Source organism: Pteropus medius, unplaced genomic scaffold (genome assembly GCF_902729225.1).
Source record: "Pteropus medius unplaced genomic scaffold, Ma_sr-lr_union100, whole genome shotgun sequence".
NCBI lineage: Eukaryota > Metazoa > Chordata > Mammalia > Chiroptera > Pteropodidae > Pteropus > Pteropus medius.
In genome coordinates this window covers 11,757,844-11,781,263 of record NW_024340849.1, presented here as the reverse complement: position 1 = coordinate 11,781,263, position 23,420 = coordinate 11,757,844, and the positions used below count along the sequence as shown (strand labels likewise).

General features: G+C 45.0%; 1 protein-coding gene and 1 long non-coding RNA gene across 2 annotated transcripts; one reads left to right on the top strand and one right to left on the bottom strand.

The window, feature by feature from the left end:
* Positions 1–369: 369 nt before the first annotated feature.
* Positions 370–22,734, bottom strand: CPLX4 (complexin 4). Its single transcript, XM_039840405.1, has 3 exons — positions 21,550–22,734; positions 16,727–16,814; positions 370–597 (listed from the first exon to the last, which is right to left on the bottom strand). The coding sequence occupies exons 1-3, from the start codon at positions 21,714–21,716 to the stop codon at positions 370–372; spliced, it is 483 nt and encodes a 160-aa protein (XP_039696339.1). The 5' UTR covers positions 21,717–22,734.
* On the top strand, positions 13,151–15,162 carry LOC120584652 (uncharacterized). The gene is made up of 3 exons (XR_005648089.1): positions 13,151–13,546; positions 13,999–14,381; positions 14,676–15,162. It is a non-coding gene; the product is annotated as an uncharacterized LOC120584652 (long non-coding RNA).
* Positions 22,735–23,420: the final 686 nt, after the last annotated feature.

Sequence of the window (23,420 nt, the reverse complement as noted above, 5' to 3'; positions counted from 1 at the left end):
AGGGTGAGATCTTGTCTTCTAAGGAAGCACGTTGGAGAAGAAATCCCATTGGCCTTTGTTTCCTCCTGGCTGTCCTGAAGATCATTAAGCAGATACACGTTCTGCATCATTCATAACTGAAATTCCATACTTACCCACATTTCTAGCTAAAAGGAAAGCATGTTTCCCACTGCTGGGTGTTAGCTAAATGCTCTACCAGGAACGGTTAGAACGTCAAGTTGTCGTCTATGTGTTTGCACAGAGCTCTGTCATCATGGGTTTTCTAACTCTGTTCACTATATTGAAGTATACATCACTCAGAATGCTCCCTAGGAGGGAGAGTGGTCCCCTCCACCTTGACTGGTCCCCTCCCCCACCCCCGCCCACCCCTCACATCACAGAACACTTCTGCTCCGCCGTCTGCTTGATTTCCGTGAAGGTGGCCTGTGCTTTCTCTTTTATGGTGTCCAAGTCCATGTTCTGAAGATTCTGTAACTGCCCAAGAATAGAATCCTTATCTTCTTCCTCTTCTTGATCCTCATCGACCATTTTCCGGAGGTCTTCGGGCAAATCCACGTCATCTCCAGCCATCTGGATTTGGTTCTCATCCATTTCACTCTACACACAAAAAAAAACAAATACAGAGATAGAGAGACCATGCTAAAACAGACAGACAAACGTGAAAAGCAGCAGGAAGATAGAGGTCTGTTGGGGAAGTGAATGATGCTGAGCTGTCTCTCAGCAGAGCCTGGGCCTGGTGGCAGTCGTGGAGGCCACAGGTCCTGGTGGAGACACTCCTCTTTCAGTGTACTTGGTGGATCAGAACCTCCAGCACAGTGGTTTTCAAAGTGTGGTCCATGGACCCAGCAGCATCAGCATCACCTCGGAACGTGTCACGAAGACACATTTTCAGGCCCGCTGAATCAGACACTCTGGGTGGGGCTCTGCAATCTGTTTTAAGAAGCCCTCTCTGTTATGCTGATGCAGCAAAGCTTGAGCGTCACACACCAACTCAGGGCAGCTCTGCACACTTTGCCGTCTGTTGGCTCCAGGCTGTGACTCGGTGGCCCTGGCTGACCCCACTCGGGAGGGTGGGGTTTGGGTTCATGGTGGCCTGACAGAGCTCCCGCATTTCATCAATCTTTAGTGGCAACTTCTGCCTAACCATGGTCCTTTCCCTCCCTTCTACTAGGCAGGGGCCCCTCCTGGGCACAGAATCATGTCGACTTCAGCCTTACATCCTTGGCACCTGGAAGCAAGTCTGGCACAGAACACTTGCTTATCACGTGACTCGTCGAAGGCATGGCTCCCACTCAGCACTCTGTCCAGGCTTGTGTTGTGGATGCCTTACGATTCCACCTTGTGTTTCTAGGTATGGCTGTTACTGAACATCCTAGTGTGTGCTGCCTGGTGTTAAAAATTCGTGTGTTTCGTTGTGAGAGAGGAGAATCGAAAGAAAACGTTTTTCTGGGAAAGGTATAAAGGATGCCAGCTTTCCCAGATGGCTGCCGTCAGATAATTTTCTGAGATCAGGTTGCAACAGGAGGCAAACTGGGCTTCTGGGGCAGAAAAGATGAAAGTGTCAGAAAAGCAAATGACCAGAAAGATCTAAGCAGACTTCAGGGCCCACCGCCATGTGCTGTGACCAGCCAGCCTGGAGTTCGTTACCAAAGCACATGACAAATCACATAAAGATAAAACGATCATCTTAGTCTTAATCAGACCACGTTGATTTGATTTTAGAAGGAGTTTGACACCTGCTGAGTCCCCAGGCAGAACTAAAGTCAGCACCTACAGAGAGAATTTCCCATGCATGGTGCTGAGTAGAGATGATCATAAGCAAACATCGGTTGTCTCTAGGTCCGAAGGGCCAGCTAGTGTGACGTGTAAACTTGACTCCATCCATGAAGTTGGCCTCCGCGGGCCTTTCTCATTCTAACACTACGAGACTCTGTACTTCTCCAGCTGATCCCTCCAGAGCCTGGAGGCCACAGCCTTTCCCCGGAACTTTTATTTTGTTTTCTGGGCAGAGTGACAGCGAGCTTGGCTCCAGAAAGGGCTGGAGAGGCTTCTGACAAAGAGCAGAGAAGCCCTCGGGAGGCTGGGTCCTCTCACAGCCCCTCACGTAGACTCCTGAGAAGGACCACTCTCAGAGTCACCCCCTGAGGTCGGAGAAGCCTCTCCCTGCACTTGGCCAGGCGTTGGCCCCTCAAAGCACTTAATGGATTAATTAGTTCCTCGTCAAACTGTTGTGAGGATTAATTAGTTAGTTAATCCCCAGGGGCTCTCAGCCAATCCTCCACATCTATTTATTTTTTATTTACCTACCCTAGAGGTTGCCTTCCTTGCTGATTATCCTCTGGGCATTTTTGCAGAAAGCAGAGGAAATACAGGACTGCAGCCTGGAGTCTCAGGTCATGTAAATGCAGGATATCTGCCCTCCCGTGTGCGCCCTGAAATAACATGCGTATGCCTTGAACAGACATTCCTGGGAATTCTGGCACTCCTGCCCCTCTAGTTGGTAAAAAGCTCTCTGCGGATGTCACCAGGTTCTAACCTGGTCAGAGTAGCTGCTGTGGGTCTCGAGGGACAGCCAGCTGCTGCTCACGGGGACCGGAGCTGCTCCTGAGGGCTCACGGCCATGACCGCCCGTCTCCCCTTTACCAGGCGATGCCGTGTGTGCCTCTGGAGAAGGTCTGGACCAGTTTCTTTTTTCGAGGAAGACTTTCAGGCTCACTTTCTCTCCATTCCACTCGCTCAGGGAGGGGACATCCCGGGGGTTCCCCTTTGCATCATAACTCACAGAGGGACTTTTGACAGGCACAACTTCTCCTAAAGTGGTTCTCAAGGTGAGTCCCCAGCAGCAGCGGCAGTGGCTCCTGGGATCTTGTTAGAAATGCACCTTCTCAGGCCTCACCCAGACCTGGGGCTTCAGAAGCTCTGGAGGTGGGCCCGGCTCTGACACCCAGCAAGACCTCCTGGTGATTTTGGTGCCTGCCCAAGTTCAAGAAGCCCTGCTCCATGTTCCTTGACAACGGGGGTTGTAACTTACTCATTTATCATCTCAGAACCCAGCGGCGTCTACAGACAGTCGTCTCCTTGAATGATTCGTGGACCCTCTCGTCACAGACTGCAACAGCCTTAACGGTGCTTGCATGTGTGGGTCCTCTTTGCTGTAAAGAGTTCTATTTTTACAGCTACTGACATACTTCTCTTTAGATTCCTGCTGGGGCAGTGCAGCCCAGAGTGCTGGCTTGAGAATCAGATTGCCCGAGCGCGAAGGTTACCCCCGCCATTTACAGGCGGTGTGACCCCGGGTACCTTACACAACCTCTCTGAGCTTTACTTCTGTATCTATAAATTGGAATTCTATTGTTTGCCTTAGATTTGTAGAGGATTAATTAGATGATAGCTGAATGATTTGGAATATATTAAGCACTCGACCAGCGGTAGCTATTCATAATTGCGTGAGCCCTCCGAGGTGGGCAGGGGATTTGCACAGGACGGTCGTGACTCCTGCCCGTGGCGGTCAGCCCCATCAGAAGGCCTCGCCCTCTTTGCACTTCTCCTCTGGCCTAAGAGGAGCCTGTCGCCTACCTTTGCAAGCTGGGCCTCTTCCTTTTCCTCTTGGCCCTAGGCAATCAATCCTTGGATGAAGCTATCTGGAAAGCTCCTTTATCTCTCGTCAGGCCCGCCCTGGGGTTTACGGGACTCGGAGGCTGTGGCCTGACGGAGGTCCTGGCTCTCCAACCGGGCTGTCTTTCCCCACAAGCCCTGGCTCCATCTCTCACTGGGAACCTCGCGTATACAGTTCCCAGGGGCGGAACCCCTGCCCCAGCTGCTAGTGCTCAGACCAGCAGCTCAGTGCACCCGCGAGAGGACGGACCTGGTGCAGGTCCGGGATGCATCTAGGCAGGGAATTCGGGTCCTGGGCAGCCAGAATGTGGTCTGAAAGAGGGGCGTGGGCTCTGGGAAGTCTGTCCACACTTCTCACCCCATATGAGAAAGCCTGTCCACACTTCTCACCCCATTTAAAGCATGGGACCAAGGCAGGTGGCCCCAGCTGCCCAGTCTAAAGGCCGTATTGGGCGTGGTCAATAGCTGTGGTCAGAGTCCTACCATCACCATCCTTCTATAAGGACAATGCAACTGACCATCTGTCAGCAGCACGGTTGCTTCGGAGGTGATGCTCATACAGGAATTGGCTTCCATGGGCTGCAGTCTGGGCTGTGGATGCCTATGACTAAGGGGAGGGCAGCTAGACAGGGCCAGTGAGTGGCTAGAGGACAAAATGAAGTGCTCTGGAACCGAACCTGGACCCCCGGCCTCATTAGCCCCCGGTCCTAACCAAGTGAGCTAGCTCAGACCTAGGACGAGTCAAGGGCCAGGGTCCCATTTATAAAAAACTGTGGCCAACCCACACTGCTGTTCTGCAGAAATGGCCGATGACAGTGGGAAGATTGAGGGGTTTGGAGTCGGGAGACTTGGTTTGAGTCCCAGTTCTGTCCTTCGCCCACTGCATGACCTTGGGCAAGTCACCTTACACTTCTGGTGCCCAGTGGGAGGGCCTCTCAGAGGATTATTGAGCAGATTGAATGAGACATGTGAAACAGGCTTGTAAGCTTCTAAGTCTGGGACAAACGGTAGCTGCGGTTATTAATATTTTAGAGGAGGAGGGCCGCTCAGTGTCAAGATCCTTGTTGAAAGAGTCTCCGAGATAAAGAAGGCCATGGACAGTGAAACAGAGGGTGGGAGCATGTCGGCCCTTAAGAGAAAGATCCGGGACAGAGCAAGCAATTAAGGAAAACAAGTGGGATTTATATGGCAAACCCCAGGCAGCCTTGCCTCCTCCTTGCCTAATGAACTGCCCCGCTGATGAGACCCTGTCTACAATCCAAACAATGAATGTCTTGTCCAGATTTTCTGCTGCCCACTGACAGATCTCAGGTTGGAGAGACCAGGGATATTTTGATACAGTTCACACACTAAGGAAAGGCAGTAATGCCTCATTACCCCCGCAAATACAAGTACAATACAGCCAATATGAATCAGCTTCCGGGAGGGAGGGAAGGTTTAGCGCTGAGAACCATGGCATGAATGAATGAATGAATGAATGAATGAAAAAGTGAGTCAGTGAAATGAACCAGCATACAATTAGGGACCTATAGGCTACACTTCATTCTTAGAGGTTCTGTTTCAGAGGTTTTCTCATTTCTAGAAATCTTATCAATTTGGGATATTGTTTAATGCAGTTAAGATCTAATTATTTTTATGCCGGCTGACCAGAATCAGTTTTAATCTCTTGCTTTTTAACCAGATGTATAATCTTAATTGCCAGTGCCGCATGCCCTATTATTTAAATAGCCCCCAAACCCTGCCTATGTGATTCCCTGTGACTGATTTCTGACTTTGAAGGGTCAGCATGACCCTGGATTTGGACTTCCTACGCCCTTGATCTTGATAAACTGGCCTTTATTTTGTAGCAAACTTGAGATATGATGACACGCTATCGAAGATGGTCACATTGTCAAAAAAGCTGAGCGTTCACCAGTGTTTGGAGTCTAGTCAATCCAGTTTGTGTATAAGGAAATACCAGTGTGTTTTATACGTGGTAGATTTGATTTGTTTTTGGTTTGCCTATCTATTTTTTGTCTATATGATACTAAACAGCTGGATTAATGGATTTCTTTCACTTTGGTGAGTTTATCTAACATTTGATATTTACATATTTGTGAGGATCATGGACTTCAGCAGTCACCTGTCTTCATAAGCCACCCCTCACTGTCCTCGTTATGAGTAAGGGTGCTTCAGTGGCTCCAAGACAAGGTGACGGCAACCCCTGGTTCCTGTTCTGACAGCGTTTCCAAGACATTGGGGGAGCGGGGATATAAAGCAAAGAATACGCCATTCAACAAACACCTCAATACGAAGTAAAACTGAGCATGGCCTGCTATGCCCAAAATAAGGGGTATCCGGGCCTGACCAAGAGGGAGTAGGTGTGAAGCCTTTGGGAACCAGGCTCCAGCAGACGTTCATTCTTGTTCTGACCAGCTGCTGCTGAAGGACAGAGCCAAGTTTATGTTCTCTCCCCCTGGGGTCAGTGGTTTCAGCCCTGTCTGTGCCTCTGAATCCTTTGTGAAGCATTGAAAAATACCGGCGGCCAGGGCCCACCCTCAGAGATTTGGCTCCAGTGGCGGGGGCCCAGGCAGTAGAATATTTTAAATGTTTCCTGAGTAATTGTGTGAACCATGCTGAGATCCTTCTCCAAGGCTTGCTGGTTGCTCCTTCTCCTACCTCACACTGTTCTTCCCTCGTTAGCTACTTAAAGGGCCCTCAGCACACACAGGTTAGAACGGATGGTTTGGATGTGTGGATTTGACTTCCCGAATAAAAGGCATCATTTTATAATGTTGACTGCATGTGTGCGCATATAGGGCCCTATATGGAATGAGAATTTCTAGAACCAGCTGTGCATATCTTACACTTCCTTCCTTTATGTAGGCATCCCATTAGGACCCGAGGAGCATTCTGAAGTCACTTATCCAAGCCCTCATTTGCAGATGAGGAAGCCCCGGTCTGGCGACGATATCGCATAAATGTCATCCAGCTGGTTAGGAGATGAGAATCCAACATGGCTGCCAGATCCAGCAGGAAGACATGGCCGGTGGGGTCGGATGGGCTTGGGGTCTTATCTTGCCTTGCCATTTACAGGCCGCGTGACCTTGAGAAGTCACTTTCCCTCTCTCAGTTGGTATTCATACGTAGGAAGGGGAAGAAACATCTACCTGCCTTACAGTGGCCCGTGAGGATTAACTGAGAGGCCGAGGAGCGTAAGTAACTCCTGCTGTGCCCGGATTCTTCCTTCCCTTCCCCATGTCTCCTGAGGACATTCAGTCCACGGCTCTGCCAAGGGCATGAGTAGAAGGAGCAAACTGAACTGAGGCAGGATGGAGAAGGGACGGAACAGAGGGACTGGTGGGGAGCCTCTGAAGGCCTCTTCGCCCTGCCGCCAGAAACAGCTGCTCAGAAGCAGGAGGTCTTGGTGTCCTGCGGGGCAGCCCCAAGAACTCCTAATCCGAAGAAGGAGGCGGGCAAAGAAAGGTTCACAGAGTCATTTTTTTTTTTTTTAAGAGGCAAATTTTAAATTCAATTCTAATGGAGCTTTCAGTGTGACACATCTAAGGACAATTCTGTTGATACACTTTCTTCTATCGCTTTATTCAAAATGAACGATGCCCTTAATACGGCAGACAAACACCAGGTGTAACGAAATCATATAGCTCAGCAGGGGGCATGACATTATTTTTCAATGGCTAACTTAGATTGACAATTCCATTAATAGGATTAGGGTTCATTGTGGAACTGTTTTCTCTTATTAATTTGGCTTGACTTACATATACATTTTGAATTAGCTAGGAAGAGGAGCGCCTTTGTTTTTAGAAATAATCTTGTGGCTTCACTTAAAATGTACTACTATCTGAAGATATATGACATCTTAATAATAATGTAAAGTAGGCTTTGCATTTTACACAAAATTATCATTTTATATTATGATTTTATGATGTTGGATCCAGACTTGTTCTTCTCATGAAATTTTTTTTTTAATATAACTCTTAGGGCAGATAGATTCTTTCTGCAGTTTTTGATACTTTGTTCTTTACGTGTGTTTTTTTTTTTCCTTTTCCCCAATAACATCAATCATTCAGCAAACCGTGTGTGTGTGTGTGTGTGTGTGTGTGTGTGTGTGTGTGTGTGTGTGTCTGTAACATGCCAGGCATCATGCAAGGCACTGGGGACAAAGATGAAAAAATCAGCCCTTTTTGTTAAGGAGCACACAATCTACCAGGTGAGAATATGCAGGCTGGTCATGAGGTAAGAGGCATGCACTAAGTTATCACAGGAGCATGGAGGATGGTGGGGAGAGGGAAGTCATGGAAGGTTCTGGAAGAAGTGGCACTAGACCTTACAAGAAGTGGCACTTCCTTACAGGAAGGAAAGGGGCCAGGGGAGCAGGGTACAGAGGACAAACAGAGAGGAAGGTACAGTCCAGGCAGGGAGCGAGTCGCAAGAGGTGAGGCTGGAAATATAGGAGCCACATCATGGTGTATATAGGTCAAGAGGTTTGAATTTGGACTTCATTCTAAGTCATAGTAAGCCTTTTGCAGGAAATAATCACAGTGATCACATGCAAGAATCTACAACCAAAATTACTCTATCCAGCAAAGTTACCATTTAGAATCAAACGAGAGATAAAGAGCTTCCTAGATTAGAAAAAGCTAAAGGAGTTCATCATCACCTAGCCAGTAATAACAACAACAACAAAAAAAGTTAAAGGGACTTTTTTAAGAAGAAAAAGAAAATAAAAAGATCAAAATTATAAATAATAAAATGGAGTAACTACATACCTTTAAAGCAACAATTGCTTTAAATCTAAATGGATTAAATGCTCCAATCAAAAGACATAGGGTGGCTGAATAGATAAGAAAACAAGACCAATACATCTGCTGCCCACAAGAGACACACTTCAGATAGAAAGATACACACACACATTGAAAGTAAAGGAATGGAAAAGAAGCTTCATGCAAATGGAAACAAACAAACAAAAAACCTGGAGTAGTAATATTTATATTACACAAAATAGACTTTAAAACAAAGGCTGTAACAAGAAGAACCCAGCAATTCCACTTTCAGGTATGTATCCAAAAAAAACCTGAAATACCATTTCGAAAAGACATATGCATCTCTATGTTTTGCCACATTATGTACAACAGCCAAGATCTGGAAGCAACCTAAGTGCCCATCAATAGACGAATGGATAAAGAAGATGTGCTGCATATATACAGTGGAATATTATTCAGCCATAAAAAAATGACAAAATCTTGCCATTTGCAACTAACATAAATGGACCTAAAGAGTATTATGATAAGAGAAATAAATCATACAGACAAAGAGAAATACCATATGATTTCACTTATATGTAGAATCTTAAAAACTAAATGAACAAACAAAACAGAAACGAACTCATAGATACAGAGAACATTTTGATGGCTGTCAGATGGAAAGGGGCTTGGGGAGATGGATAAAAAGGAGAAGAGATTAAGAAGTACAAACTGTCAGCTATAAAAAGTCACGGGGATGTAAAGCACAGCATAGGGAATATAGTCAATAATATTGTAATAAGTATGTCCAGTGTCAGATGGTACTAGACTTATTGGGATGATCGCTTCGTAAGTTATGTAAATGTTTAATCACTAGATTGTACACTTGAAACTAATATAATATTGTATGTCAACTATAATTGAAAAATAAAAAAAATTTTAAAAATAAAAAAAAAAAGTCATAGTTAGCCTTAAAAAAACAAACAGGGAAGGAACAGGATCAGATTTGCATTTTGGAAACCGCATTCTACAGTTTTGAAGGCACCAAGACTCGAGAGCCTGCACCTGGGGACGGGGTTGAGAATTACTTAGGAGGTGAAATTAAGGCAAGTTGGTGATTTGCTGGATGTGAGGCTGGAGGAGGAGGGAAAAGTCAAGTGTGACTTCCGGTTGCCAGCCTGGGGGGTGGGCTGCTCTGAGAGCCTTTGGTGGAGGTGAAGCCTACGGGAGGAGCAGGTTTAGGGGACAATGAGGGAGTCTGTTCGAGATATGAGCTTTGAGGTGCCTAAGCAGAGGTAGATGCAGCACTGACTTTTAGGAAGAAGGTCGGGGCTGGAGGTATAGATTTGAGAGTCATCAACACACAGATAGGTGATGGCTGAAAGCAACAGCAAGGTACATTCATCCGAGGAGAATGTGCACTTGAGTGGGAAAAAGTGCAGACCAAGGGAGCACCCTGGAATGTTTCGAAATTTGGGGGCTGACACGGGAAGGGTAACCCATGGAGAAGACAGAGAAGCACCAGTTTAAGGAGAGTGAGACCAGAAGGCTGGTGTCCAGAAGCTGACGACCGATGCTAAACAAAATGAAGAGAAACCAGGAGGTCCAAAGGAAAATAAGAGAACCATCTGTCCGAGCATCTGAGGGAGGGAGCTTTTGGCAGGGCGGTGGGAACCAGTCGATCCGGAAAGACACCTAGAAGGGCGTGTTGACGCAGAAAGTGTTGTTTGTTTTCGTGGAGAGAGATTTGACTCTTTGATGAAGTCGAAGCTAATAGAGAGAAAAACCTGAAAATACAGGATTAGCGAAGTGAGATCCAAATCCAACATGAGCACCATGGATTACTGTAGGCGTTTGAAGTCCTCTAATTACACGTAATTTGAAAGCCAGAGAAAATCAAGAGAGTGGACGTGGGTACGTGATCACGATAATGAACAGTATACTTTACTATCTATACGTTAGATTACTGCCATTCGATCATTGCACTTCCTTGACTCCTTACGTCATTACGACAATTAAAAGTGGTCATCAAAAGACACGGGTGCAACAAACGATATTGTCATTGACAGTGAACGATAAACTCGGAGAGGAGGCTTTTTACAGTTTGTGTGCGTCGAGGGCCCACGTCGCTCCTTCTCGGAGCCCAAACTTCCTTTCCCGTCAGCAATCGAGCAAAACTCTTTTTCACAGCGAGATCATTTCTTTAGAAAACACAGTTCTAATTCCAAAATGGGACAGAATTATCCTCATTAGACCTGACAGCTCCTGGGAACACATTTCCCTCAGATCTGCTCTCTGTCGGGCCTGGGTAAAAGGAAGGACCCAGAACGGCCTCCTGCAACCTCAGTGACGTGACCTGGGGACCGGGGACCGTGAATGCGGCACCCAGGGTCGGCCCTCGTTGGCTGAAGGGCCCTGTTCGTGTGGTGGCTTGCCCAACATGGACTTTATAAGACAGCACAGGGCTAAGAATTTTGCAAATTACGGCGTGGGGGGAAAGTTGTTATTAGGAGCCCAACAAGGTCCTTGTGACCTTTGCTTTCTGCCCAGTGCCTTTTTCTTCGTGTTCAGTTCTCAAGTCCACCATCCTGGGTGGAGAGACATGGGTTTGAGAAAGTGTGTGTGTGTTAGGGGTGGGGTGGGAGGGACCGGGCCTGCAAAAATACCTGGTGAAGAATTAGGAAGCTCGAAGCCCTATGTGTCACAGTAAGCTTTGTGATCTTGGGCAAGTCCCTTAATTTACATGAATTTTATGATTACACATTGAGTGTACACCTATGTCATATGCTTTTCTGTATATAAGAAGTAAGTTTTATAAAAACAGAAACACCACTCACATGCTGGGTTCAAGGAACCAAAGCACCATGGTGGCCACGAACCTGCACCCCACTGTAGGAAGAGACTTAGAGAGGTGGAGGAGGGGGCTTCCGCGTGCCCTCAGATGGCCCCGCCCGGCCTGAGGTCATCGCCAACTGTTAATGACAATTCCGTTGGTCCTTCTGATGTCTTTTGATGACCTTTTTCTTAGTAGGAACCATGCTGTACATTGTGTTCCCGGGGCTTATGTATCTTCTACCTGGAAGTTTGTCCTTGTGTCCCCTTCATCGATGTCACTACCCACCCCCGCCTCTGGCAACCACCGATCTGTCCCTTCTGTGAGTTAGTTTTTCTCAGATTCCACATAAGAATGAGATGATACAGTATTTGTCTTTCTCTGCCTGACTTATTTCACTTAGCGTAACGATCTCTACATCTATCCACATTGTCGCAAATGTCAGGATTTCTTTCTTTTTGATGGCTGAGAAATATGTCATTGCATATGTATACCATGATGGCCATTTTTAATTGCAGCAATCAGATATGTAATCACTTAAGTGCAGTGCAGTAACCAAGATGCCGTGCCCCGTGAAGGAGGTGTATGTAATGACTCAGGCACCTGTTGCCCATCTCCAATCCGGCAGTTTCTCTCTGGCCCTGACCTCTGTCAGTCCTGTCCCACTGTTCTTACTGGCCAACTAGCCCCTCATTCCTTTTCTTCCAATTCACGTTGCCATGGCCTTGAGCTTTCCCAGTCATGGTGATGCCCATGGACACTGCCTAGCCTTCTCAGGCCTCCCTGCTCCTTATCAGAGCATCTAGGAAATGAAAACTTGCAACTTAAATTTCCATCATGGTTTTTTGGATGGCAGTCTATAGGGTTACTCTGCATAATCGACAAAGACCTAACAGTTACCTACAGTTCTGTAGCAGCCAGCAGCACGAGAATCAAAGCATGGCCTCTGAGGCCTGGGGATGACCAGTCCCACAGTCATTTCCCCAAAGCCATCTCCTCTCAAGGCCGCTTATCCACAGTCTTTCAACTATTTCTCAATTATCGTGAGTCATTTCACAATCCCTCACCATCCTGGTTGCTGCGGAGACAGCTAGAAACCTCTCTGTGATGACATATCACTGAGGATCCCACTGCTCAGATGCTCCTCTCCCAGCCTGTCCCCACCCAGTCACTCATGGGTACTGTCACCTCCTGCTTTGTGACAACTGCTCCTAGGACGGCCCACCAAGCCCTTACAGGCCTGCTAGCCCAGAAACTACTTTAGAATAAAATGCGCCATCTGGTCCTTAGTATCGAAAGAATAGGCTCCAAAAAGTAACAAGTCGCCTCCAGACATTTATTTCTCTTCCTCCTCTCCACAGTCCCCACCACCGCAACCGCAGCTACGGTGCATTTCCCTGGGGGCATCCCGCGCGCTTTGCGACTGGGAACACCAGGGGGCGCGAGGGGCCGGGGTTCCTGTCCCGCGCAGGCGGCTGCTGCTTCGGCTCCGCCCTGAGGCCAGCGTCTGGCTTGGGCAGGATCTGTCTGCACAGACAGCAAGCAGCTGCCCGGGGCTGATCTGGGGGCCTGGGGAACGCTGCTGTCCCCCAGCACCCCTTTCTAGCCGCGGGGTCTGTCGAAGGCCCGCTGCACCGAGAGCCTCGATCGGGTATGGGGGAGGGGAGCATGTAACCTGTGGCAGCCCCCGGAGGCAGAGGAGGTGCCCAAGGGTGGGGCTGGACTTCCAGCACAAGGTGCCGCCTTGAGCTTGGGGCGTTCGCCACATCTGGGGATAAACAGACAAAGTGGACTATGAGCCACAGTGTTGATTTTTTTATGGTGCGCTTTCTATTAGTTATCGTTTTAAGGATAACGTGCATTTGGATTAGAATTCCCATGCGCTTTACAAAAAGCGGGCAGTTGTATTATCAGTATTTTTAGTTCTTTTTCACCCTATAGGCTATAGTTCTTGAAGCAGTGTGCGTAGAATCTATTTTTATAGAATGCAGCGATAATAGAAAAGTGGCTCGGGAAGGCCTCCATCTGAAAGACTCTGCAGCGCAGGATTAAGTGTAGACTGCTTCCAAGCGACATTCTCGCCTATTTATTCGATCGGATTTGGAATTTAGTCAGTGACTCCCAGCTCTGACGTCACGCAACGTCAGAGAAGGAAAAGCAACGTGCCCAGCTGCTGGGGTGGGATTCTGTGACATTTACTGAAGTAGTGACCAGCACAGGTGGTCCCCGAGGTCTTCGTGCAGTTTTAAGCCACGTGGAGCTCGAAGCTGCACTAAAATTGTTGGGACACCTCGAATATTGAGAGCAGAAAGAGCAGAGACCTTGGGGCAAGAGGGAGCTGTGTCCAAATCCTTTTGTGAGTAAGTTTCTCTTTTTCATGGTCGCGAGGCTGAAGTTCCAATCGTGGTTCTGTTGCTCAATAGCTATGGGTTTTTGTAAAGCTATTTAACCTCCCTGGGTTGTGGTTTCCTTAAGCTAAAAGAATCAGTGACATTAGATTCTCAGATGAACTTAGGATCCTTGAAAAAATCAGGGGAGGTCTCATATGCGTTATGCATTTGAAACACCCATAGAGAGAGGGGTATGTGAGCATCGGAAATCATGCAACAAAAGATATTGGGCTCCACTGCTAATTTATAGACTTTTTCATGGTTCATCCCTGTCCTCCCCTCCCCCCATCCTCCATTTGGCTTTAGAGAGCAGTAGCCGAAGCAGCTATTGTCACGGTCCCTCCCCGGGGCCTGTCCCTCTCCAGGGAGGAAACGAATGTGCATACGTCATGGCTATAATTCTTTCTTCTTTCCATAGTTTCTGTCTGAGAGGCTCTTGTCTCAAAGGATGGTTGCCTCAGAGATTTGGGGATTATTTTTTTTCTCTGAAGAGCATCAAAACCTGGCTAAGCCTGGAGGTGTTCACCCCTGAGGATCCGGAAATGAGCAAGACCACAGACTCGCCATTAAGGGAGAAAACAAACAAAAGCTCGATTCTTGAAGTTCAGGCGCCTGGAGCTGGACTGTTGACACACATCAGCGTGCTTGCGCACGGTCCTCAGGACCCCCCGTTTTTGTTATAAACAGGACATCTGTGCACAGATGACATCGTCACAGCTGCCATCCATCGAGCCCTTTCCATTAGTCAGGAGTTCTACTGGGTTCTTTACATTATGTTACCTCAGACAAAGACCTTATGAGGTAGGTATCACTGCCCCATTTTATCGGTGAGGAAATTGAGGCTCAGGTAGTTTCAGAAGCCACCTGAGATTGCACTGTGTCAGAGTCTCAGAGCCACGATTGAAACCGAGTTCTCCTTATAATATCCCAGCAGAACAGCTGACAAAAATAAACCCTTAAAAAGTCCCGCCTTTGTGGAAGAGACATGGCCTGTTGGTTTTGTGTGTGTGTGTGTGTGTGTGTGTGTGTGTGTGTGTGTGTGTGTGTATTTCATTTCCGCTTCATTCTAAACAAGATTTGTGGTGATTTAATCAGATGCGCCCAAGGCCGGAGGTTGGAGCTTCAGTTCAGCAGCAGAAGTCTGAGTCAGGCCTCCTGCCTAGGGGAAGCCACGTTGCTGAAGACAGCCAGGGACATCCTGGGGAGTTTCAGGAAATCCACCAGACAATGGGAGTGGAAGGGACAGTGTTTAGTGGCGCTCCACTCTTCCAAAATGCAAGCACAGCGGGAAAAACTCCGTACTAACCCAGAGTAAGGACCGCAAAAAGCATGGCATTCTTTTCAAAATTCACTGGTCTCAAATGAAAATGGGTTTAAATTTCATTGTGAGTTTTTCAGGTTCCTGGGTCTTAGGGGTCCATCTCTCCCAGAGGGTGGCTCTATTTAACTCTGGTGACTTCAGCAGTGACCTTGCAATGGCCAGTGGGCTCTCTCCCTTTTTTCGTGCTTATAGCCCCTGAGGTCAGCTTTTCCAGCACCTTCAGGGAACCCATTGGAGGAATTGGTTTCGTGACACTTTCTAAACAACCCTCCCCCCGCCCCTGCCCGCTGATTTGGAGGTGGCTGTCATACTTGGGGATCATGTGCTTTGGCGGGATCTTTCTCTGGTTTCTCCAGGTGGAAGGTGTTTTCTAAGGGAGGTGTGCCTCTGGAATATGAAGGTGATGGAGTCATTTAGAGGAGCTGAGCGATCCCCAGGTGGGGGGAAACGAGAAGCGAGCCAGAGGAGCAAAGTGCCGGGCCCTCTGTCACCCTGGATGCAGGCCTGGGAACATGTGGACATCCTCTGCCCACCTCTCAGGAAGATAAAAGCGAATGTGGGGCAGAATGCACTGTTGAGTAGTTTTCGATTTACAGTGGGCGGAGCCAATCCCACAACTTCTCTAAAACGACGACCCCACCAGGGTGTCCAGGTATTTGGCCTCTTGGCCAGCACCAGGATGCTGCCAGGTGATGACCAGCACTATTGCATGCCCCTCCCCCCCCCAGAAGGAACCAATCGCTGCTTTGATGCAGAGGCAGAACACTGTAGAAGTCAAGACCCTGGCCTCTGCTGTCCCCCGCTGTCCCCCGCTGTGTGGCCTATGGCAGGAGGGTGGTTCCTTTCTCTGTACCTGTGTCCTCTACTGTAAGAACCTCCCTCACAGGACCGCTGAGAGGACTAAGCGAACTGATACTTGCAAAGCACTTAGAACAGTGCCTGGCACTTGGAGCTCCATGAATGTCAGCTGTCATTATTATCCCCATGATGTCTCTATACATAGAAGCTCTGTAGTCGTTACATAAATTTACGTAAAAATGTCATCTATAGGTATTCACTTCATTCTGTTGAGAGGAAATGGAAGTTCACAGAGGTTAAACGACTGGGATCTCGTCTTTACCAACTAGCTCAACGCTCTTTGCACTAGATCACGATGCCTCGAGTAAGACGAAGACATATACACGCATTTATATGCTCACATACGATACAGTCGTTCCCACCCTCATCTGTCGTTTGACGTTCCGTGATTTCGGTTACCCATGGTCAACCACGGTCTGAAAATATTAAATGAAAAATGCCAGAAATAAACGATTCATAAGTTTTTGATTCTAGGCGTCCTGCTCTGTCCCTGCAGAGACAAGAATCATTCATCTCTTTGTTCCCATCTCCTCGTTGCAGAGGCTCCCGCCCATAACCACTTGGTAGCCATCTCAAGGGTCACATCCCCTGCCAAGATGCCACAGTGCTTGCGCTCAAGAAACCCTTATTTTACTTCATGCCACATTCAAATAACTCTCATTACAATATATTATCATTGTTCTATTTTATTATTAATTATTGTTGTTAATCTCTTACTGAACCTAATTTATAAATTGCACTTTATCATAGATATGCATGTATAGGGAAAAACAGTATTTGGGGGTTCCGTGCGATCTCCAGTTTCAGGCATCCATCCCCTGGGGGCCTTGGAATGTAACCCCCGTGGATAAGGGGGGGACTACTGTATGTGTATATTCATGAGCGTGACCCTTTGCTGATAATCGACTATTCTCCATTGTTTAGTGTGTAAGAAATGACTGAATGTTTACTGCGTTGAGTGTCTCACCTTTGGGAGTCTGTACTTTTCTCTGAGGTGAACTCTCAGGCAGGCCCTCTCTGCCTTTTTTTGTGTAAATGCAGCATCTCTTTCCATCCTAAAAGGAAAAGAATAGAAGACAGGATCAAAAGACAGAAAAAGCTGAGGACATTCTAGCCCTGCTCAGAGAAGCCAGACCCCGGGTACACCTTCTGAGTCCCCTCTGCCCTCAGGCATGGGGGGCGGGGCAGGGGAAACACTGGGACTGGGGGTGCTTTGAGGCACATGGTATTTGGGGATGTTATATAAAGCCATTTCCCTTCATTGTCACTCCCTCTAGACCCCGATTTAGGTTCAGCGTTCCCTTCCCTATTGAGAAGGGAATGCCCCATACGAGGTACAGGAGGTTGCAAAGTGCTTTGGGGACCACCTAATTGGACTCGTGACTATGCTGGTTTAAATAAACTCCTTTGCCCATGATAGTCCAGACCGAAGCAGACGCCTTTGGGATGTCTGCAAAGCCCACCAGAACCCCTTCTCTCCCAGCTGCCCACAGAAGCGTGTTACTGGGGGTGCAGTCGGTACACAAGGCCCTGCCCTCGGCTGCTTAGGCCTGGACCGAGCTGGGTAAATGAAATCTCTTTTCTGGGAACTTGAGATTGGAACTGAGAAAGACAGAGATGTGTGGTGTGGCTGGGGCTGTAACAGGTAAACGTGGGGGCTGCGGGTTGCACCCGCCACAGGGGCTAGGTGATAGATGGAGATTGCTGACTGCTGAGAAAGAAGGACGAAGCCTCCAGACAAAGAGAGAAGCAATAGAAAGAGATGGGAAAAGAGTTCTCGTGGCTTCCCAGAAGCTTTCTGGTTCCTAGTTTAGGCCCAGGTGGGGCCTGGTGGGATTTCTGTTCATGGGTTTGGTGAAACATCTTTGCATGAAGCATCGTTTGCATTAAACTGCCTATTTTCATTTTCAGGTGGCTAAATTGGTTTCTATGTCTTGAGTTTTGAAGTCATTTTAACCATTACCACAGAAGGCTGGCTGAAGGAAGGGCCAGATCTGAAGCACTCAGACTAAACCGCTCCTCACTGGGCCCTGGGCTCAGGCATGCCCTGAACTCACTGCCCTCCACCAAATGTCAGGCCTGGAATAGGCAGGAGGGAACGCTGGGCTCACGCTTCTAGTTTGGGAGAGGGAAATGGAATAAGTGACTGACCCGAGAGATCGGTGACCTGTGGCATGGGCAGGAGCAGGTCTTCCACCCCACCCCCACTCCAATATTTTATTATGAAAAATTTCAAACATACAGAAAAGTTGAAGGAATTTTAAAGTGAAATCCGTATACTCACAATCATGATTCTACAATGAGCATGTATTATACGCATTTTATCATATATCCTTCTCCCTCTAAGTATTCATTGATCCATCTTATTGTGTTTTTTTTGATTTCAGAGTTGTAGATATCAGCACTCCCCACCCCAAACACTTCAACATTAACTACAGTTATGTATATTTGTGGTTTTATCCTCTCTCTCTCTCTCTCTCTCTCTCCTACTGGTTCCATTTCTGTAAACCAACCCCTCTTAAAATATAAAGAACATTACTGAGAACATGCCCTCATCCCCACTGCCAATCAACGCCTGCTCCCTAGACCACTTTTTTCCATCACAGATGGGCTTTGCCTATTCTAGAGCTTCATGTAAATGTAACCGTGCACTATGCATTCTTTGGTGTAAGGTTTCTTTCACTCAGCAGAAAAAAAGTTTGAGATTTATCTAGGGTTTTCCATTTATCAGTAGTTTGTTCCTTTTTATTACTGAGTGTATTCTACTATATGAATATATCACGGTTGTTTTTTCCTTCTGCCGTTGAACACCTGGACTATTTCCTGTTTGGGGCTACTGTGAATGAAACTGCTATGAACATTTTTGCTCAAGTCTTTTTTTGAACGTGTATATTCATTTCTCCTCAGTAATATCTAGGCATGGAATTGCTGAGTTATAGGGTGACTTAGTTTTATTAGATACTGTTACACCTTTTCCCAAGTGGTTACACTGTATTACATCTCATCAATGAGAAGAAGAATTCTAGCTGTTCTGGCCAACATTTAGTACTATGTCTTTTTAACTTTAGCCATTTAGCATGTGTGTAATGGTACCTTAGTGTGATTTTAATTTTCATTTCCATCATGACTAAATGATTATCAAGATTTTTTTACCATGCGCTAATTGGCCATTTATATATCTTTGTAAAGTTATTTGTTCAACTCTTTTGCTCATTTTTTTTTGCTTTTATTATTGAGTTTCAGAAATGTTTCATATACCCCAGATCCCAGTCCTTTGTCAGATATACATTTTGCAAATATTTTTTCTGTCTGTGGCTTGCCGATTTATTTTCTTAAGGGTGTTTTTGACGCACACAAGTTTTTAATTTTGATAACATCTAATTTATCATTTAAAATTTTTCTGGTAATTGCATCATTCATGTTTAAGAAATCTTTGCCTATTTCCAAGTTGCAAAGATATTCTAGGCTTTTTTCTAAACGCTTTCTAATTTTTGCTTTTATGTTTAGATCTGCGATGCATATCGAGGTTCAAGTTACAAATGGTACTGTCGCAATTATAACTAAGGTGAAGGGACATTTTAATATAATTGAGAGATGGAGGGATAAAGAGATTAATGTTTTATTTAGACATTTCTCAATATTCTATTTATGTATAGACCTTTCAGTACCAGTGTTATCAGAAGTGGAAAAAAAATCTAAACATAGAAATAAAATAAAAATGGGCAGTAGAGGGCTTTACTAATTAGTTTTTAGTTTATAATTTGTGGAGTTAATCCCACAACTTTTCTAAAATGATGACAGCTTTAGAAGCCTTTTACTTGCTAGTATTCATTTTAATGATTATATATGCTTTACTGTCTATAGCTCTCCTTACATGTAACTCGTGATGAACCATTTTTGATGCCAACTCTTTTACATTGTATTCTAGGTGATGAAGCTCTTGAAAACTCAAGCAATGGACTGGTAGTCATCCCTCTTGCCGTGGGGAAGCAGGCTGGCCCTATTGTCTTGCTGCCATTTCCTAAATTAGGTGACAACATAAATTTGTAATATTCACACATATACATACACATAAAGACACGTAGTTGGCAAATAACCCAGTCTACTGATTGACCACATCATTTGGGCATTTTTATCTTTGATCTGTCCAGATATAAAATTAAGGAAAACTAGGACATTAGTTAATCCAACAGATGCTATATCTGTGACCAGATTTATTGCTTGGACATATTAAATGATATTTTACATGATCAGGTGTATAGTCTAAATTTCTGATCATTTTCTTTTCATAAGCCCCCTTGAGCTGAGAACATTTGGTGCTATTGTTCCATTTCTGTTTCTTCATTATATTTGTCATTTTACACACCATGGGCAAAACTAGCCAACATTGAAAGAATGCTGCTTTTTTTGGCCCTAGCATTATCTTAGCACCAATAATTTTTGCAGTTGCGTTTACTTGAACGGACTTTAATTTGCTGAGCCAAACATAAGTCTTCTAGATAATTTATAAGCCATAATTTCTTTCAGAAAAAATACAACAGACAAGGTTCCCATTAAATGTAGGCCATGGTACTTAGTTTCCCCAGGTCATTAACCTTTTCACTTATAATCATCTTAGCAATAGGACTTAGGCAGCTATTATGTAATTGATCATTAGCAAAATAGCCATGGTAGCAAAAAAACAAAAAACAAAAAACTTTTTTTGTAATATTTGATGAACATTTAACCTCAAGATCGATGCTTCAATTCTTAGTTGATTATTAAAACTCTTAATGCTATGTTAAACTTTTAAAAAATTACATGCAGATTGCACTTAAAGATCAATCTTCAGCAGTGAAAAATTGTTGGTGATATTCACATTCCGTATTCTTAGATAAAATGTTACTAATATTTTACCGTTATTACATTTTATATAGCCGGGAGAATGTCATTATTTTTTGGAGGTATATGGCTGAAGTATTTAAGAGTGAACTATCATGATGCCTGTAATTTACTTTGAAATTTATTCTCTATATCATTTATCTATCATCTAGCTATCTATCTATCTATCTATCTATCTATCTATCTATCTATCTATCTATCTATCATCTACGTATCTAGCTACCTACCTATCCACCTATCTATCATCATCATTAATCCAACTAATCCATCTATAAGCAAATATGGCAAAATGTTAATTGTACACGTTACATCATAGGTGCATATAGGTATTCGTTATACTATTCTACTTTACTGTATCTTTAAAACTTTCATAATAAAGTCCACAAATTTATTCATAGTGTTTGAGAAGCCAAGTCTTATGACATAATAGTTATGTTGTGCTTTCTTGGCTTTTTTTTTTTTTTTTGCCCATATGAAATCAAGAAGGTTGCACTATATGTTTTTTAAGGCCCTCTTCCAGGAGCAAAGTCTGAATTTTTACAATTTGAAAGCTTTCCATTTGCCAGGAGGGTGAATTTCGGAAAGATAGACTCACAATTTTTCCTCTGAACAGTTAAACTGAAGTCAATTAAAACGTGCCTGCATCGGAAAGTGTTAAGTTACACTAAAAATGATGTGTAGATTCATTTGTTTTTCATTTCCATTCATACAAATAGGACATAGTAACTGCTGATGCTACAAAATTGTTCACTTTAGCAGAAAACTTAGGGGTTTTCCTAAAGTTAGAGGCCAATAGCACAAGGAAAAGCATCCATTTAAAGAGCAAAAAGAAATTGGAAAACTGAAGCAGGTATGGCCGGCATTAATTACTCTTTGCTTATAAAGGGAAATGAAGCTGCATGTACTCACTTCTCCTCAATCATTTGCTTTTGATATTCCTCGTATTCCTCTCTAGTCATTCCTTGAGCTGCTGCAGGATCAGAAGTACCTCCTTCTTCTTTTTTTTCTTCAGACCCACCACCAAATCCTAAATTCTTTACCTGGTTACTTATCATAGTTTTCATAAAGAAAGCCATGGTTTCGGCCCCAGAGAAAGAAAACCAAAACTCAGAAAAAAACGTGAGGAGGAAAAAAAAAAAAAAGACAAAATCTCCAAATATCCTTAACGACAGCCACACTTAAGAGCAAAGAACCTTGCACAGCCTCATCTCAAGGGCACAATGATAGACAAGAGTGGTTTGTGGGCTGTAAGCTGGATTAAAGAGGTGAACTACCTCCTACACAGAGGCAGATGGTTCAGATTACTAAGGCACACAATCAGATGGAACCGACTACTTTCTGAATTAATACACTAAGCTAATTTCAGAAGCTAATGGTAAGAAAAATCCTTCCCATTATCTATCCCTTCCTCCCCATCCATTTCTAAATGTTAGGTTATAAGCACAGCAGGGCTTCATCCAGAGTTCTGCTTGGATTAAGTCAATCAGAGCTGACATTTTATGGCTGTAGTGGAATTTCCAAATTCCAGCCCTTAAATACAACATCCTGTTGAAAAGTGAGTCCAATGAGACTCAAACCCAAAATGCTTCGTTAAGCAAGAATAATCCTTTGATCCGTCATTTTATCTCATTGGGCTCTAAGTACTATGCCAGGCTTTGCCTTTGGTTTGCTTGGGTTCTGTGCTGCTCCAGTGGTTACTGTGCCCTATACGTAAATACCCAATTTAGGGAAGTCCACAGGGCCAGCCAGTGGGTTGTTAATCTACCTCTGGAAGATTACCTTAGCCTTCTCCTGCACTGAGATGTTACACTTCTGCATGGAGGTGATGTGCTGGGCACTTCCAACGCTCCCATCCAGAAGGTAAGGACATATGTGAGTCACGTCATCAATATGTAGTGGGATCACCTTTATCTCTGACATACGATCCACTTCCTGGGTGCTCTACTTAAGCTCACTGGTGTACCTGGAGAAAACCTTTGACCACGTTTTATCATGCAGCAGATTCTCAACGGTCATGGTTTTCCCCAGGTCAAGGGAGGAATTGAGTATGGCTAAGACTTTAATCTATATTAGTTCCTTTCTAATTAAAGCACTCCGAGGTGGAGGGGGCTGGAGAGGGGGGATGCGTGTTGGGGGAGGTGAAAAGACTCAGGCTATTTGTAACCTATGCTTATTATTTTATCAGTAGGCATGAGCCCTCTCAGGAAATAATGGCTATCCTTCAGATTGTACGGAACTATATAACCTAGATTTTTGCCTAAAATGCTTGCTTTATATATATTTTGTTTTCCCTTTTACTAACCTATTTTAAAATGTTGCTAAAATGGTCTCAGAATGAAAGACTAACAGGTTTGGGATGAAATAGACTGCTCAGTGCTGATCGAGAATGTACATAAATACTTAGCTCCGCTTTTGCATTGCCTGGTACTCAGCACATTCGAACCATTATCTCTAAGTTACCATTTATCATAAACTGTATTTCATCTCCATTGAGGGGCGTTATTCATTAATAAGGTCTAATAGGACTTTTCGGGTGATACAGTACAAGCCAGAGAATGTTTCTTTGTTTTGTTTTCCAGTTCAGCACGATTATCCTTTAGAAAACACAGAACAGGTGTTTCATGACATTAAAAACTTATATTTCCCCAAAACAAGGACAATTTGCTGAAGATTTATCCTAATAGTAGTTTTGGTCAGCAAAGTGAGATCCCCAAAGCCAACTGGATTTGATAGGTCTGAATCAGAGGACTACTATCTCTTAAAGCACAAAATAAAAAAAT

What these genes read in the sequence shown, in the direction of transcription:
- CPLX4 (XM_039840405.1), bottom strand. Translation starts at nt 21,716, where the DNA reads ATGGCTTTCTTTATGAAAACTATGATAAGTAACCAGGTAAAGAATTTA. An exon ending in AAGCAAATGATTGAGGAGAA is followed by an intron (nt 16,815 to 21,549) that starts GTGAGTACATGC and finishes TTTTCCTTTTAG; the next exon opens with GATGGAAAGAGATGCTGCAT. An exon ending in AAAAGTACAGACTCCCAAAG is followed by an intron (nt 598 to 16,726) that starts GTGAGACACTCA and finishes TTTTGTGTGTAG; the next exon opens with AGTGAAATGGATGAGAACCA.